Raw genomic sequence first — 15355 nt, forward strand, 5'->3', positions numbered from 1 at the left:
AGGTACCTCCTGGCCACTGTGTATATTATATTAACATTAATAATGTTATATTCTTATTGTAGATTATAGTGTATTTTATGTATTGCACTGTACTGCTGCCACAAAACACAAATTTCACAAGATGTCAGTGATAAAAGTCATTCTAATCCTGTCTGTCCCACACACCTCCTTTGAACTTACTGCCCCCTTTCCCTTTCACCTGAATTGCATGCCCCTGCTAATTCTGCACTCCTTTGTAATCTGGGACCTGAATGGTTTATGCATCAGCACCAATGCACGCCCACCCATATCACGTGGCCCCAGAACACACATAAAACCAGTGTCAAGTCTGAAGTCTGAAACCCGTCGACTTGCAGTTGAGCAACAGGTTAGAAATAATGCAGAGTTCTAGTGGAGTGGATTGGACAGAAGCTGAATTTGAATTTGAATTTGGAAGTGGGGTGGAGTGGGGTGGGGGGGGTAACATTAATTTTTTTTAAATATGTGTATTTTTTTCGCGAATGTCTTTTTTGAATTGTTACATTTGCTAAGATACGGCGATAAATTTTGTTATGCATGGCATCCATACAAATCATTCCAATACTTCAGGACTTTGAAATGGTGCAAAGGCAAGGATGCAGAATACTCATTTACCTACAGGAAAGATCTCAACATGACTGAAAGAACACAGAAGAAATTTGCAAGGATGTTGCCAGGACTTGAGGACCTCAGTCATAGGGAAAGGCTGAACAGGTTATGCCCTCATTCCCTGGAGCGTCGGAGAATGAGGGGATATATGTCAGAAGTATGCAAAATTATGAGCGAGATAGATAGCAAACAGGCTTTTTTTCCACTGAGGTTAGCTGAGACCAGAATAACAGGTAACAGGATGAGGGTGAAAGGTGAAATGTTTAAGGAGCAACGTCTTCACTCAGAGGGTGTTGTGAGTGTGGAACGAGCTGCCACCGGAAATGGCGGACGTGGGTTCGACTGCAACACTAAAGAGAAGTTTGAATCGGTACATGGAGAGGAGAGGTATGGAGGGATATGGTTCCGGAGCAGGTCGATGGGACTAGACAGAATAACAGGTGACTACAGACTAGATGGGTCTGTTTCTGTGCTGTAGTGTTCTATGACTCTATGTAGTGGTACAATTACAGAGTAAGTGTGATGCAGGTAGACAATAAGATGCAAGGGACATGATGCAGTAGATGTGAGGTCAGGGGTTCATCTTATTGTTCAAAAAGTCCATTCAATAAGCTTGTAACAGCGGATAGAAGTTATCTTTGAGTCTGGTGGCAAGTGCTTTCGGGCTCTTGTACCTTCTGCCAATGGGAGGGTGGAGAAGAGAGAACTCCAGGGTGGTGGGGGGGATGCTTTGATTATGTTGGTTGCTTTCTCGAGAAGTGTAGACAGAGTCCATGGAGGGAAGGCTGAAATGCTGAGCTATGTACACAATTCTCTGCAGTCTCGAGCAGAGCTGTTGTCATACCAAGCCGTGATGCATCCAAATAGGATGCTTTCTATGGTGCATCTATAAAAATGGGTGCAGGTCAATGGCCAAAACAGCCAAATTTGTTTAGTCTCCTGAGAAAGTAGAGGCTCTGCTGGACTGTTTTGGCCATGATATCTGATTGATTGGACGAGGACAAGTTATTGATGAGGTTTACAGCTTGGAACTTGAGGCTCTCAACCCTCAACAGTGGTGTAAACAGGAGCATGTCACAAGCATGGTCTCAAGAGGTATGGGGCCAAAATACAGTGGATCGGTTGATACAGTCCTAAATCACGAGGTCCTGCGAATGCATCAGGTGTAGCAGTGGGAGCCGAATTAGATATTCCTGAGGGGTAAGAGTCAGCTGCTCCTTGTCTGAGCACTAACGTCGACCTGAAGGTATTCCCCCAACCCCCCACCATAAGGTCTCACCAGAAGGTTTAACCTGTTGCAGTTTCCTCCCCCAGGTCTGTCGCAGTGTAAGCACTTTCAGGATGGAGGGAGCGAGCCACGAGCTGGAGTTTTGCCTCGCCCAGGTGGATGACTTTGAGCAGGTGATGTCCATCTCCGTGAACATCTACAACGGCCTCGACTACCTGCCCGACCGTTACCACAGATGGCTGAAGGACCCATTGCGGAGAGTGATCTTGGCCAAGAAAGAGGGCAAGGTGGTGAGTATGTTACAGAGTCAGAGTTGTACAGCACAGAAACAGGCCTTTTATCCCATCAAGATGCCCCATTCAAGCCAATTTCATTTTCCAGTGGCAGATTCCACATTTCATGTGGAATCATCCCCGTTATTCATCAACTATACAGTGGACACTGGTTACCTGGGTCATCAGTTAATCGGAGCAGCCACTATTCTAGCACAGCTCTTAAAGAACAAAAACAAATCCAGAAAATAGCCAGGATTCCCTTTCTTTAAGTGGGACACTACGTCACTTTTTGGGGCAGGAGACTGTTGCCAAACAGTTCCTTACTAGCATCAGACGCGTGCCCTTGCGTGGCCGTTAGACATTACACCGTGCTTAGTGCAAAAACTTTTAAACTAGTGTCAGTTGTGTGCACTGGTGTTCAAAAAGCTGTGATTTTTGTCACAGAACTGGGCGAGAAATGAGCATTAAGACAATGTTCAAAACATTCAGGATTGTTTTGGTCACTGTAGTTTCAAGCGTTCAGGCTTGGAGAAGCCAGAAACAGCCAGGAGTGCAAACAAAATGATTTCACTACTTCTGCAAGTTTAGGAACTACATAGAATTTGAAGGTGTCAACAATCATCTTGAATGAAACTAAAGATTTGGAGGATGCAATCATCTGAAGCATTGTATGAAGGCAGTCCATTATATAAACTAGGTGTCTGCACTGGTTTTGCTCATTTATGGTCAATCAAAAGAAAGAGGCAGTGTACACTGAACGATTTCCTCCTTCGATAACTATTAGGATCTAATATACAGTTTTATAGTACATAGTATTGATATTATTCTAATTTGTTCCACATTTCATTTAAATACATAATTTGTTACTCAATTAAACTGTAGTTTGTTATTTTTATACCTTTTTAATTATTTCCAGGAAACTTTGGCTAATTGAAACACCGCTCAATTGTCCCAATTAACCAGAATCCACTGTATTTAAAGTGGAGGATAATAGGTTCTTGATTAGTAAGGGCATCAATAGTTACAGGAAGAAGGCAGGAGAGTGGAGTTGAGAGGGATAATAAATCAGCCAAAATTGAATGGTGGAACAGACTCAATGGGCTGAATAGCCTAGATCTCCTCCCATGTCTCATGGTCCTATGGCTATCAAGATGACAGTCTGAATCTGCTGTTCACTCCCCCCCCCCCCCAACATACGTGAGCCCACCAACCTCAGCCAAAGCTCTATGCTGTCTGTAAGGCAGAGGAGCAGATTATCCATAATTCAGCCCATTGAGTCTGCTTTCTCCTTCATTCAATCATGGCTAATTTCTTCTTCTTCTTCTTCAAACCCATTCTCCCACCAAAGGAAAAACCTAAGCCTGTCCAATCATTATTCTGAGTTACGCCCTTAGAGTATCAGCAACACCCACTCTGCATCTATAAAACCAAAAGACATAGAAGCAGACAAAGGCCATTCAATCCATAGAGTATGCTCTGCTATTCCATTGCGGCTGTTTTCTTTCAGCCCCAATCTCCTGCTTTCTCCCCATAACCCCGTTACCAATCAAGAACATATCAATCTCTGTCTTAAACATACCCAGTGACTTGTCTATGATAACGAATTCGAGATTCACCACCATCTGGCTGAAGAAAGTCCTCCTAATCTCAGTTCTAAAGGGATATCCCTTTATTCTGAGGCTGTGCCCTCTGGTGCTAGACTCCCTCGCTATTTTACAGTAGATACAAAAGAGTGATCGCTCCCCTCTCCCACAGGACAGAAGATACAAAAGTCTGATCGCTGCCCTCTTCCACGGGGCAGAAAACACAAAAGTCTGAATGTTCCCCTTTCTCACAGGGCAAAAGATACAAAAGCCTAATCGCTCATACCACCAAGCCCAAGTTCAGCTTCTAATAAGTCTATTGAGTAGTCCCCGAGTTTGATAAGATGGGCTCGGGACCTCAAAATCTACCTTATTAAGACCTTGCAATTTATTGCCTGACTACACTGCACCTTCTCTGTGGCTGTAACACTTTATTTTGTTACTGCTTTAACTTGCTCTACCTTAATGACCATTACAGTGAATCAATCTGTACAAACGGTAAAACAAGTTTTTCACTGTACCTCAGTACATGTGACAATAATAAACCAATTTACCAATATTCATATTTCAATAAGATCACCCCTCGTTCTTCTGAGCTCCAATGTATAAATTTGTTCTTTGACTTGATGTTGGCATAATCTCCTTGTTCTTATATTTTGTACTTAGTAACCTGTCCTGTTACTAAGGGCTTGAAGCTGTACACTCAAAATCTCTCCAAATCCAGCCCTCTTCATATCAACTATTTACTGTTTGCTTCCTTGCCTTCTTATTTCCCCAACTTTCACAGTGGCACAGTGGGAGAAGCTACTCTCCCCTACAGTTCCTAAGATTTGAATTTGATCCCAGCCCCTCTGGCTGTGTGTGTGTGTGTGAGAGAGAGTGTGTGTGTGTGTAAGTGTGTGTGTGTATGAGTGTGTGTGTGTGTGTGCCTGTATGTGTGTGAGAGAGTGTGTGTGTGTGCGCGTGTGTGAGAGTGTGTGTGAGTGCGTGTGTGAGTGTGTGTGCGAGTGAGTGTGTGTGTGTGTGTGCACATGAGTGTGTGAGTGTGTGTGAGAGTGTGTATGAGTGTGTGTGAGAGTGTGTGTGTGTGAATATGTGTGTGAGTGTGTGAGTGTGTGTGTGTGTGTGTGTGTGTGCCTGTGTGAGTGTGTGAGTGCTTTGTGAGTGCGTGTGAGGAGAGTGTGTGTGTATGTGTGTGTGTGTGTGTGTGAGACTGTGTCTATGTGTGAGACAGTGTGAGTGTGAGTGTGTGTGTGAGTGTGAGTGTGTGTGTGTGTGGGAGTGTGTGTGTGAGTGTGTGTGTGCGTGTGTGTGTGTGAGAGAGGTGTGTGTGCGCGTGTGTGTGTGTGTGTGTGTGTGAGAGATTGTGTGTGTGAGACAGAGAGAGAGAGAATGTGTGTGTGTGTGTGTGTGTGTGTGTGTGTGTGTGTGTGTGTGTGTTTATGCATGTGATTTGTACAATTCTCCCTGTGACCAAATGGATTTTCCCCTGGTATTCCAGTTCCCTCCCACATCCCAGCGACATGCAGGGTTGGTGAATTAATCTGCCACTGTAAACTGGGTGAGGACAGAGTTGATGGGAACATGGGTGGAATTAAATGGGGATTTATAGGCATGGTAGCGTAGTTGTTAGCACGCTTTACAGTACAGGTGACCCGGGTTCAATTCTCGCCGTTGCCAGCGAGGAGTTTGCACATCCTTCCCATGACCACATGCTCCAGTTTCCTCCCACAGTCCAAAGACGTACTGTTTGGTAGGTTAATTAGTCATTGTAAATTGTCCCATGATTACCCTAGGGTTAAACTGGAGGATTGCTGGGTTGCGTGGCTTCAAACTACAGAAAGCTGTAAAATCCGTCAGCTCCATCTTGGGTACTAGCCTCCGTAGTATCCAGGACATCTTCAAGGAGCGGTGCCTCAGAAAGGTGGTGTCCATTTTAAAGGGCCCCCATTACTCAGGTCATGCCCTCTTCTCATTGGTACCACCAGGAAGGAGGTACAGAAACCCAAAGGCACACACTCAGTGATTCAGGAACAGCTTCTTCCCCTCTGCCATCCGATTCCTAAATCGACACTGAACCCGTGAACACTACCTCACTTTTGCTAATTTGTTTTTGCACTATTTTAAATTTAACTATTTGATTTTTATATAGTTACTTGCAGTAATTGATTTACTTATTTATTTATTTTTCCTATATTACCATGTATTGCACTTTACTGCTGCCGCTAAGTTAACAAATTTCATGACAAACCCGATTCTGAAGGGCCAGGAAGCCGTGTTCCACACTGCATCTCAATAAATAATTAAATAAGGAGGATTAGTGTAAATTGGTGGTTGACAATCACCAGCAATATGATGGGCTGAAGGGTCTGCTTTCCTCTTTATATGTCCCCTTGTTCAAAGTACATTTATTATCAAAGTATGTATATATTATACAATCTTGAGATTTGTCTCCTTACAGGGAGACATGACATACCAAAAGAACCCATTTTAAAAAAAGTCTGAACACCCAATGTGCAGAGACAAAAACAAATCATACAAACAATAAACACAAGCAAATAGCTGAAGTCCACAAAGAAAGGCCATCTACAGACCCTTAGTTTAGTACAAAGCTGAGTAAATGTCTCGGAGCAGCGAGCTGAACCGGCCCGACCCTCACCTCAGGCTTCGACACTCTGACCTTTTCAATTTGGCCTGGCACTGAAATTTTCCTCTAAACATTGGGTCTGTCAGCCGATACGCTCTAGGCCCCACCACCTCGACTTGGCTTGTACCTGACCTTTCCAATTCGGCCCAATGCATAAATCATCGTCCAAATATCGGGATCAGTCGCTGTGATGTCACCTTTCCAGTTTTTCTAACGTCACGATTGCAAAGATTTATCCAAATAATGTCCTGTTGTCGAGGCTCAGGTGAGGGGGAGGATGGGGATAACCTGCCTTGGTGTGAACGCAGGCTTTTGCTCTTGTTGGCAGGTGGCTCTGTTGTCAGCGAGGATTGTCGACAATAGCCGCACCGCAATTATGGAAGGTTTGAGGGTGGCGCCCAGCGAGAGGGGAAAAGGAATCGCTGGGATAATTCAGCAGTATGTCTTCGCCCTGGTAAAATCCCAGTTCCCAAGTCTGGAGGTTCAACGCTACACCAGACAAGGGGGGCTAAACCCTGATGTCTTCACCAAGTTCCGGTTAATATGCAGTCAGGTAACAGCATGTACAATTCCTTTTTTTTCCCTTTTACAAAGGAGATTCAGTCAGTGATCACTTTATCATACTACACTCAGTAGCCACTTTATTAGGTTCACCTGCTCATTAGTATAAATATCTAATCAGCCAAACATGTGGCAGCAACTTAATACATAAAAGCACGCAGACGTGGTCAAAAGGTTCAGTTGTTGTTCAGACCAAACATCAGAATGGGGAAGAAATGTGATCAAAGTGTCTTTGACTATGGAATGACTGTTGGTGCCAGATGATGTGGCTTGAGTATCTCAGAAACTGCTGATCTCCTGGGATTTTTCCACACAACAGTCTCTAGAGTTTATATACAATAGTGCGAGAAACAAAAACCAAATAGTGAACATTTTTTTATGCTATGGACCCCTACTATTAACCAAGGAGTCAGTTGGCCCCAGGTTGGGAACAGAGTGTGACAGTTCTCTGAGTGTAAATGCCTTGTTAATGAGACAGGTCTGGGTGCTCCAGGAGGGAGCAATTATTGGATAAAAACATCTCCATTGAATTTAGCCCCCCTCACTTTATATGCATGTTTTCTAGTAATAGACATTCCCTGGGAGGAAGATATGATCTAAGCCTTTTGTAATCTTATAAAAGTCTATCAGTTCTCCCTCTCAACCTCCACCGCTGCAGAGAAAACAATCCAACCTCTCCTTATAGCACATGCCTCCTAAGTCAGGCAGCATCCTGGTAAACCTTTTCCAAAATTTCCATGTGCTTCATGTCAGGCCTAAGTTGTGTCCAGTTTTGGTCACCTACCTACAGCAAAGAAGTAAACAAAGTTGAAAGAGAACAAAGAAAATTTACATGAATATTGCCGGGTCTGGAAAGACTGAATAGGTTAGGACTTTATTCCTTAGAACATTAGGGGGATACAAAATTATGAGGGTACAGATAGGGTAGATGCAAGCAGGCTTTTTGAACTGAGGTTGGGTGGGACTACAGTCAAAGGTCATGGGTTAAGGGTGAAAGGTGAAAAGTTTAAGGAGAACATGAGAGGAAACTTCTTCACTCAGAGGGTCGTGAGAGTGTGGAATGAGCTGTCAACACAAGTGGTGAATGCAAGCTCAATTTCAACACTGAAGAGAAGTTTGGATAGGTATATGGATGGGAGGGGTACAGAGAGCTGTAGTCCCGATGGGAGTAGGCAGTTTAAGTGGACTAGATGGGTCGAAGGGCCTGTTTCTGTGTTGTACTTCTTCTGACTATGACTGTCAGGGGGTGACAGAACTGAATACAATACTTCCGATGCAGCCTAACTAGAGTTTTACAAAGCTGCAATTTAATTTCCTGACTCTTTAACTCAGTGCCACATCTAATAAAGGCAAGCGTGCCCTACACCTTCATTACCACCCTATTAACCGTGCAGCAATTTTCAGGGAAGCAACAGACCGCTGCAATATTCACTAATCACACAACTTACAGTGAAAGGCTTCAAATTACAAGTCTTGTCTACCAAAGAACGTTTGATCAGTGATTACATTATTACAATACTACAATATTCCATGATTCACACTCTTTACACTCAATAGTTTCAAACTATAACACAACCTAAGATTGTTATAGCCAAGGGTGATAATGGGGACAAGCTCCCACTACCTATTAAATGTTCCCAATGGTGTGCGCCTCAAATAGCCTCGGACAACCAAGTCCAGCTCTTGGCCTTCATGTGCGGCTCAGCTACTAACCCCAGTGGAACCATTTCTACTGACAGGAGAGGGGGCAAAGGTGGGTTACTGGCACCTTGAAACCAGTCGCTTTGGGCAGAAGGGGCTTGTCAGTTGTGGTTGGCAGCTCATCTAGGAGAAGGGAAACTCTAATCTCAAACCTCCGCTGCATTTCAGCTATACCTACTCATGGAGAAGGCTTCAGGAATAAACCTCAAGAGAAAAATCTGGAGCTGGAGTCCCTCAGGCAGTCCTACATTGAGTTCAACACTAACTGGCAACTCCTGAGATACGCTGGTCCTGAACTGTATCAGTCTCTGCCATTCCTTTGGGTTCATCAGATGCTTAGAGAGTGGGAGCTTGCTACTTGGGCAACAGTATGCTCTCCATATTGTTCTGCCCGAGCTTGCATATCTAGACAGCTAGAACACAACATCTATGGTTGTCCCTGACCAAGAGAGGGCATCAAAGCCTAGTGTCCCCATGGATACCTCAGTGTTCCTTCTCCAAGTATACACAGGCACTTCAGCTGATGATAAATTAGTGTCTTGTTGACAGTGAAGCAGGTTAAAATCAATTACAGTACAATGATATCTTGATCACTTGGGCGATGTACTGAGGAATGGCAAATGTTTTTCAATTTAGCTAAGTGTGAGGTGATGCATTTTGGACATTCAAACCAGGATAGGACCTGTGCTGTAAATGGCAGGGCACTGACGAGTGTTGTGGTACAAATGCAAAGTTCACTGGAAATGGCCACACAAGAAGACGGGGTGGTGACAAAGGCATTTACAATGCTGACCTTCATTGAGTTTAGGGTTAGGAACATTATGTTGCAGTTATACAACTTGTTACTGAGGCTGCACTTGGAGTATCAGAAGCACAAGAGATTCTGCAGATGCTAGAAATCTTGAGCAACACACACAAAATGCTGGAGGAACTCAGCAAGTCAGGCACCTCCTATGGAGGGAAATAAGCAGTCAGTGTTTCGGGCCAAGGCAATCAGGTCCAGATGAAGGGTCTTGGCACAGACATGCTGACGTGTTGAACTCCTCCAACATTGTGTGTGTGTGTTTGTGTTAGTTATTTACTTGGAGCTTTGGTCAGTCTGTTAGAAGAAAGACATCATGAAGACGGAGAAGGTGCAGAAGGGATTTTACAAGGATGCTGCCTGGACTAGAGGGCCTGAATTATAAAGAGATGATAGATCTTTATTCCTTGGAGTGCAGAAGAATGAGACGTGACTTTACAGAAATTTAAAAAATCATAAGGAGTATGAATCACAAACATGAGAAAATCTGCAGATGCTGGAAATCTAGAGGAACGCACAAAAAATGCTGGAGGAACCCAGCAGGCCAGGCAGTGTCTATGGAAAACAGTGAACAGTTGACGTTTTGGCTGAAACTCTTCATCAGGACTGAGAAGGAAGGAGTATGGATAAGGTAAACAGTCATAGTCTTTTCCCAAGGGTTGAGGAGTCCAAAACTAGAGGACATAGTTACAAGACGGAGGAGATTTAAGAGACCTGAGAGGTAACTGCTTTATGGGGAGGGTAGTGAATACCTGGAATGAGCTGCCAGAGGTCCTAGGCCCGAAACGTTAACTGTACTTTTATCCAGTGATGCTGCCTAGTCTGCTGAGTTCCTCCAGCATCTTGTGTGGGTCGCAAGTAAACTAACCCTTCACATTACAACTAGTAGGAAGGATGCTGTGGTCAGCATGGACCTGTTGGGCCGAAGGGCCTGTTTCCATGCTCTGTCACTCTATGACACCGTGATATTCCATTATTCACACAATTTACAATGAACAGCTTCAACTTACAATGCAGATATGATTACCAAAGGAAGTTCATTCGGTGATTGTTATTGTTATGTCCAACAACAAATCTGTAATTACAGTATCACATTACTACCAGTTACAGTACTGTATTCTATGATTCACACACTAACTGCAGTCCACAGTCTCACATTTAAACATAGTCATCCCTATCAGAGTGCACTCAAGCCTCAGTGCGTAAAAAGAAAATGCCCCACTCATTTCCTTTGAAATCAATGCCTCTCACATTAAATGTATACTTGAGTATTAGACATTTTGACCCTGGATAAAAGATGCCAACTGTCCACCTTTCATAACTTAATAAAATCCTGTCAGGTCTTCCCTCAGCCTCCGCTGCTCCTGAGAAAACAAGCTGGTTGTCCACCCTCTCCTTATAGCACGTGCCCTCTAATCTGACGCAGGACTCTTTCTTCTGCCTACAGGAGGTGCTGGATCTCCACTTCGTGGCAGAGGAGCTGCAGCCCATGGTGGACGCCACCATCGGCCACCTGAAGGCAAGCAAGCATGAATGGGAAGAGCCCATCCAGCTGGCAGCGGGTGATGTCAAGCGGGTGTTCCTGGACCGGCAGGTGGTGGAGGAAGTGCTGCCAGGGGGCATCATCATACAAGACTGGATCCCTTACAAGCCCCTCGAGGGCAACCTAGAGGTACTCCTGAAGCAAAACCTCACCTGGATGGCGGACAGCGTAGTGGACCCGACCGTCCTGAGCATCTGCTCCAGCCCCTACAAGGTGCCCGCGGGTGCCAACAATCTTTGTCTCAACATTGATATCTTTGGAAAGGATTTCCCTCGTGCCAGGAATCAGTTTCTTTCTCAGTTGCACAAGGCTCTTAGCTTCCTTCAGGGTCCCACATACTGCTTCATACACTTAAACAAGACCATTTGGTCTGCCATGCACTCCTTCTGCCAGACAGTCTTCGGTCTGACCAGTCAAAAAATCATCAAGGGGCAGTGTGTGCTAGAGGCAAAGTTATAAGGCAGTGTTGGCCATTGGCTTATCATTGTCACATGTACCAACATTCATGCTGTCCATACAGATCATTTCAAACCTATAAGTACTTTGAAGTAGTACAAAGCAATAAGAGAATGCAAAACATAGAGGTACTGTAACACACAAGTGCAGTGTAGGCAGACAATATGATGTAAGGTTATGACTAGATCATAAGAAATATTGAATCTGGTCTGTCATTACATTATACCTGAATTATTATCCCCATTCTTCTGCCTTCTCCCTTTACTAAACAAGAACTTCCACTTTAAATATACCCAATGACTTGGCCCCAACAACCATCTGTGACAATGAATTCCACAGATTCACCACCCTCACCATAGATGCTGCCTGACCTGCTAGTTTCTCCAGCATTTTGGGCATGTTGTTCTGGATTTCCTTGGAACCTCTGACACCCTTACTAACCAAGAAAATATCGACCTCCTCTTTAAGTATACCTAGTTGCTTGGCCTCCATTGCCATTTGTGGAAAGCAATCCCACCATCTGGCTAAAGAAATTTCTCCTCATCTCTAACCTGAAGGAAAATACTTCTATTCTGAAGCCAGCTTTCTGGTCCTGGACGCCCCCACTATGGAAACATCCTCCCCACTAAGCTTTTCAATATTCTGTGGGTTTCAATGAGATCCCCCCGTTCTTGTAAATTCCAGCAAGTATAAGTCCGGACCCATCAAATGAGCCTCAAACATTAACCCTTTTATTTCTGAGATCATTTTCCTACGCCTCCTCTGGATCCTCTCCAATGCCAGTGCACCCTTTCTTAGATACGGAGCTGAAAACTGTAACAATTCTCCAAGTGCGGTCAGACCCCATGCTTCAGCGTTACATCCTTGTCTAATACTCTCAAAATGGATGCTCACTTGCATTTGCCTTCCTTGTGACCGACTCAAGCTGCGAATTAACCTTCAGTGAATCCAGCACCAGGTGTCTCCGCCTAGGATAGACCCAACACCTCTCCCACTGGGCTTCAGGCATAGGGGAAGAACATCTCCCTTAGGTTCTCCTCAAATCTAACTGCACATTGATTCATCAGTCTGCTGCAGTTGCTGCATTGTAACTGGGTCTGAACCTTGGAAATCCATCTCCAATAGCACCGTGGAGGCACCTCCAGCAGAAGGACTGCAGCAGTTCAAGATGGCAGCTTATCCCCCGCCCCCCCCGCCCAAACCTTCTCAAGGGGCAGTTAGGGATGGGAGGTAAACACTACCCTTGCCAGCAATCCCAGATCACAAGGAAGTGGGGTGTGAAAACAGTATGACTTCAACACAATAACCCCTTGTATTTTCAGTCTCGCTCCCTCCTCTCCTTCCTTCACAACAATGCATTTGGAGATACTCCTTGGGGAATGTACATAAAGCCAGTAACAAGTTCTATACAGAAACAGGCCTTTCAGCCCACGATATCTGTGATGACCTGCGGTGCCAGTCCAAACAAACCCCATCTGCCTGCACATTATCTACTGTATATTAGAATCAGAATCAGGTTTAATATCACCGGCATATGTCATGAAATTTGTTGTCTTTGTGTCAGCAGTACAATGCAATACATAATAATAGGGAAAAAACTGTGAATTACAGTAAGTATATATATATCTCTATATAAGTATATGTACTGTGTATCTATATCTGTAAGTATATTTTTATTGTGACGAAAGACCAAGTTATCAGAAGATTGATGCTAATGAGAGAGATAAGAGGGACAAAGGGAGAAGCGTCCACAATGTTAATGAGAGGTGAGAGAGATTAACGAAAAGAGACACAGTTCCAAGTATTGACAGACCGGTTGCTTTGAACCTGAATTGTTTGAAGTTTGACAGGCGATACCCCAGCAGGGGGATAAAAGGAACAGGTTCGCTAAGGCAAGACAGACACCACGAGATCACAAGATAATGAGACCCTGGAAGTGCGGTGTGCCCCCCACAAGTTGGTGGGAGTTTTGGAGGTCTGGTCGTGGGACCGACCATAGACGCACAGGGTGAAAAGGTACGATCGGCGGGAACCTGGTGTGTGTGTCCGCCCTTGCCTGGGTGTCGGGTTCACCGCGGAAGAGCGATCGTATCCGGAACGGAGGGGTCACAGTCAGTGACCTCAGAAGACATTAAAAGGGCTCGCGCCGGCAGCTAACTGCGAGGAACATCAAAGGTCTGTGAATCGAGATTTGCATTCGCTCGCTCTCTCTCTCTCTCTCCAATGGCACAGCAGCGATTACTGCGAACAGTACTCAGCTGAACTGAACTCTGCGTCACTTCAGACTGACCATTTTATCCCTAGACTGCGATAGAGCTTGATTGATTCCTGTTATCCTAGTTCTGTGCACATGTGTGTTTTATCATTGTTAACCCGTTGCATTTATATCCTTACGATTAGAGTACTGTGTTACTTATTTCTTTAATAAAACTTTCTTAGTTCCAGTAATCCAAACTCCAACTAAGTGGTCCATTTCTGCAGGTTTGGCAACCCAGTTACGGGGTACATAACAATATATATTAAATAGTTTAAATAAGTAGTGCAAAAATAGAAATAAAACTGTAGTAAGGTAGTGTTCATGGGTTCAATGTCCATTCAGAAATCGATGGCAGAGGGGAAGAAGCTGATCCTGAATTGCAGAGTGTGTATCTTCAGGCTTCTGTACTTCCATCCTGATGGAGCAATGAGAAGGGGGCATGACCTGGGTGGTGGGAGTCCTTAATGATGGATGCTGCCTTTTTGAGGCATCGCTCCTTGAAGATGTCCTGGATACTACAGAGGCCAGTGCCCATAAAGGAGCTAATTTGACAACTCTCTGCAGTTTACTCCGACCCTGTGCAGTAGCCCCCCCATCCCCCTCCCTGCCCCATACCAGCAGGTGATGCAACCAGTTAGAATGCTCTCCACGGTACATCAATGGTGATACCTAATCACTTCACACTCCTAATGAGATATAGCTGCTGTCATGCCTTCTTTGTAGCTGCATCGATATGTTGGGCCCAGGTTAGAACCTCAGAGATGGTGATATCCAGGAACTTGAAATTGCTCACTCTTTCCATTTATTTCCAACCCCTACTTGTGCCTATTTGAATTCCTCTTTAGTGCTACTGTTGTACCTGCTTTCCTAGCAGCCTGTTCCAGGTACCTACCAAAACCTATTCCCCACATCTTCCCCCTTCTCCCCTTTATGCTCTCTCCTATGGTAGAATTTGACGTTTCCACTAGGAGGTAAAAATGTTACATGGTGCTTACAAATGATCTGATTTCTTGCAACAATTTGAAAAGTATATGTTATGAACCATTTACGAAATTTTAAAAAATTGGTTATAAACACTTTAAACTGGTCTCACTTCGCCCAATTGTCTTTTCATTCATGATGGCATTAGATAATGCAACAAAGGAAAATTCCATTTAGCTCACAGCTCATCTCTTCAGAATCAGGTTTAATATCAACAGCATATGTCGTGAAATTTGTTACCTTAATGGCAACAGTACAATGCAATACATGATAAATATAGAAAGAAAATGTAAATTACTCTAAGTATACATATATGCATATTAAATAGTTACATTAAAAGAAGCAGTGTAAAAACAGAAATTTTTAAAAAAGTATTGAGATAGTTTTCATGGGTTCAATGTGCATTTAGGAATTAGATAGCAGAGGGGAAGAAGCTGTTCCTGAATCACTGAGAGTGTGCCTTCAGGCTTCTGTACCTCCTTCCTGACGGTCACGTCCTGGGTGCTGGGGTGGAATCATAGAAGCCCATTTTCAGAGGCACCATTCCTTGAAGATGTCCTGGATACTATGGAGGCTAGAGCCCATGATGGAGTTGATTAATTTTACAAATTTCTGCAGCTTTCTTCGATCCTGTACAGTATCCCCCTCCCCCCCCACCCCATACCAAATGGTGAAGCAGATAGTCAGAATGCTC

At 44.2% G+C, this 15355-nt stretch overlaps 1 protein-coding gene across 2 annotated transcripts; it reads left to right on the plus strand.

Annotated features, from left to right (window-relative positions):
* Positions 1-349: 349 nt before the first annotated feature.
* Positions 350-14785, plus strand: nat16 (N-acetyltransferase 16). 2 transcript variants are annotated; one of them, XM_063048758.1, is made up of 4 exons: positions 350-367; positions 1942-2145; positions 6689-6913; positions 10872-14785. In XM_063048758.1, exons 2-4 carry the CDS (start codon positions 1969-1971, stop codon positions 11424-11426), a joined length of 957 nt encoding a protein of 318 aa, XP_062904828.1. In that variant the 5' UTR covers positions 350-367; positions 1942-1968; the 3' UTR covers positions 11427-14785. The 2 variants fall into 2 exon arrangements, with proteins under 2 accessions (XP_062904828.1, XP_062904827.1); XM_063048757.1 differs by having other exon boundaries at positions 356-367; positions 1929-2145.
* The last annotated feature ends 570 nt before the right edge of the window (positions 14786-15355 follow it).

Source organism: Mobula hypostoma, chromosome 5 (assembly GCF_963921235.1).
Source record: "Mobula hypostoma chromosome 5, sMobHyp1.1, whole genome shotgun sequence".
NCBI classification, from domain to species: domain Eukaryota; kingdom Metazoa; phylum Chordata; class Chondrichthyes; order Myliobatiformes; family Myliobatidae; genus Mobula; species Mobula hypostoma.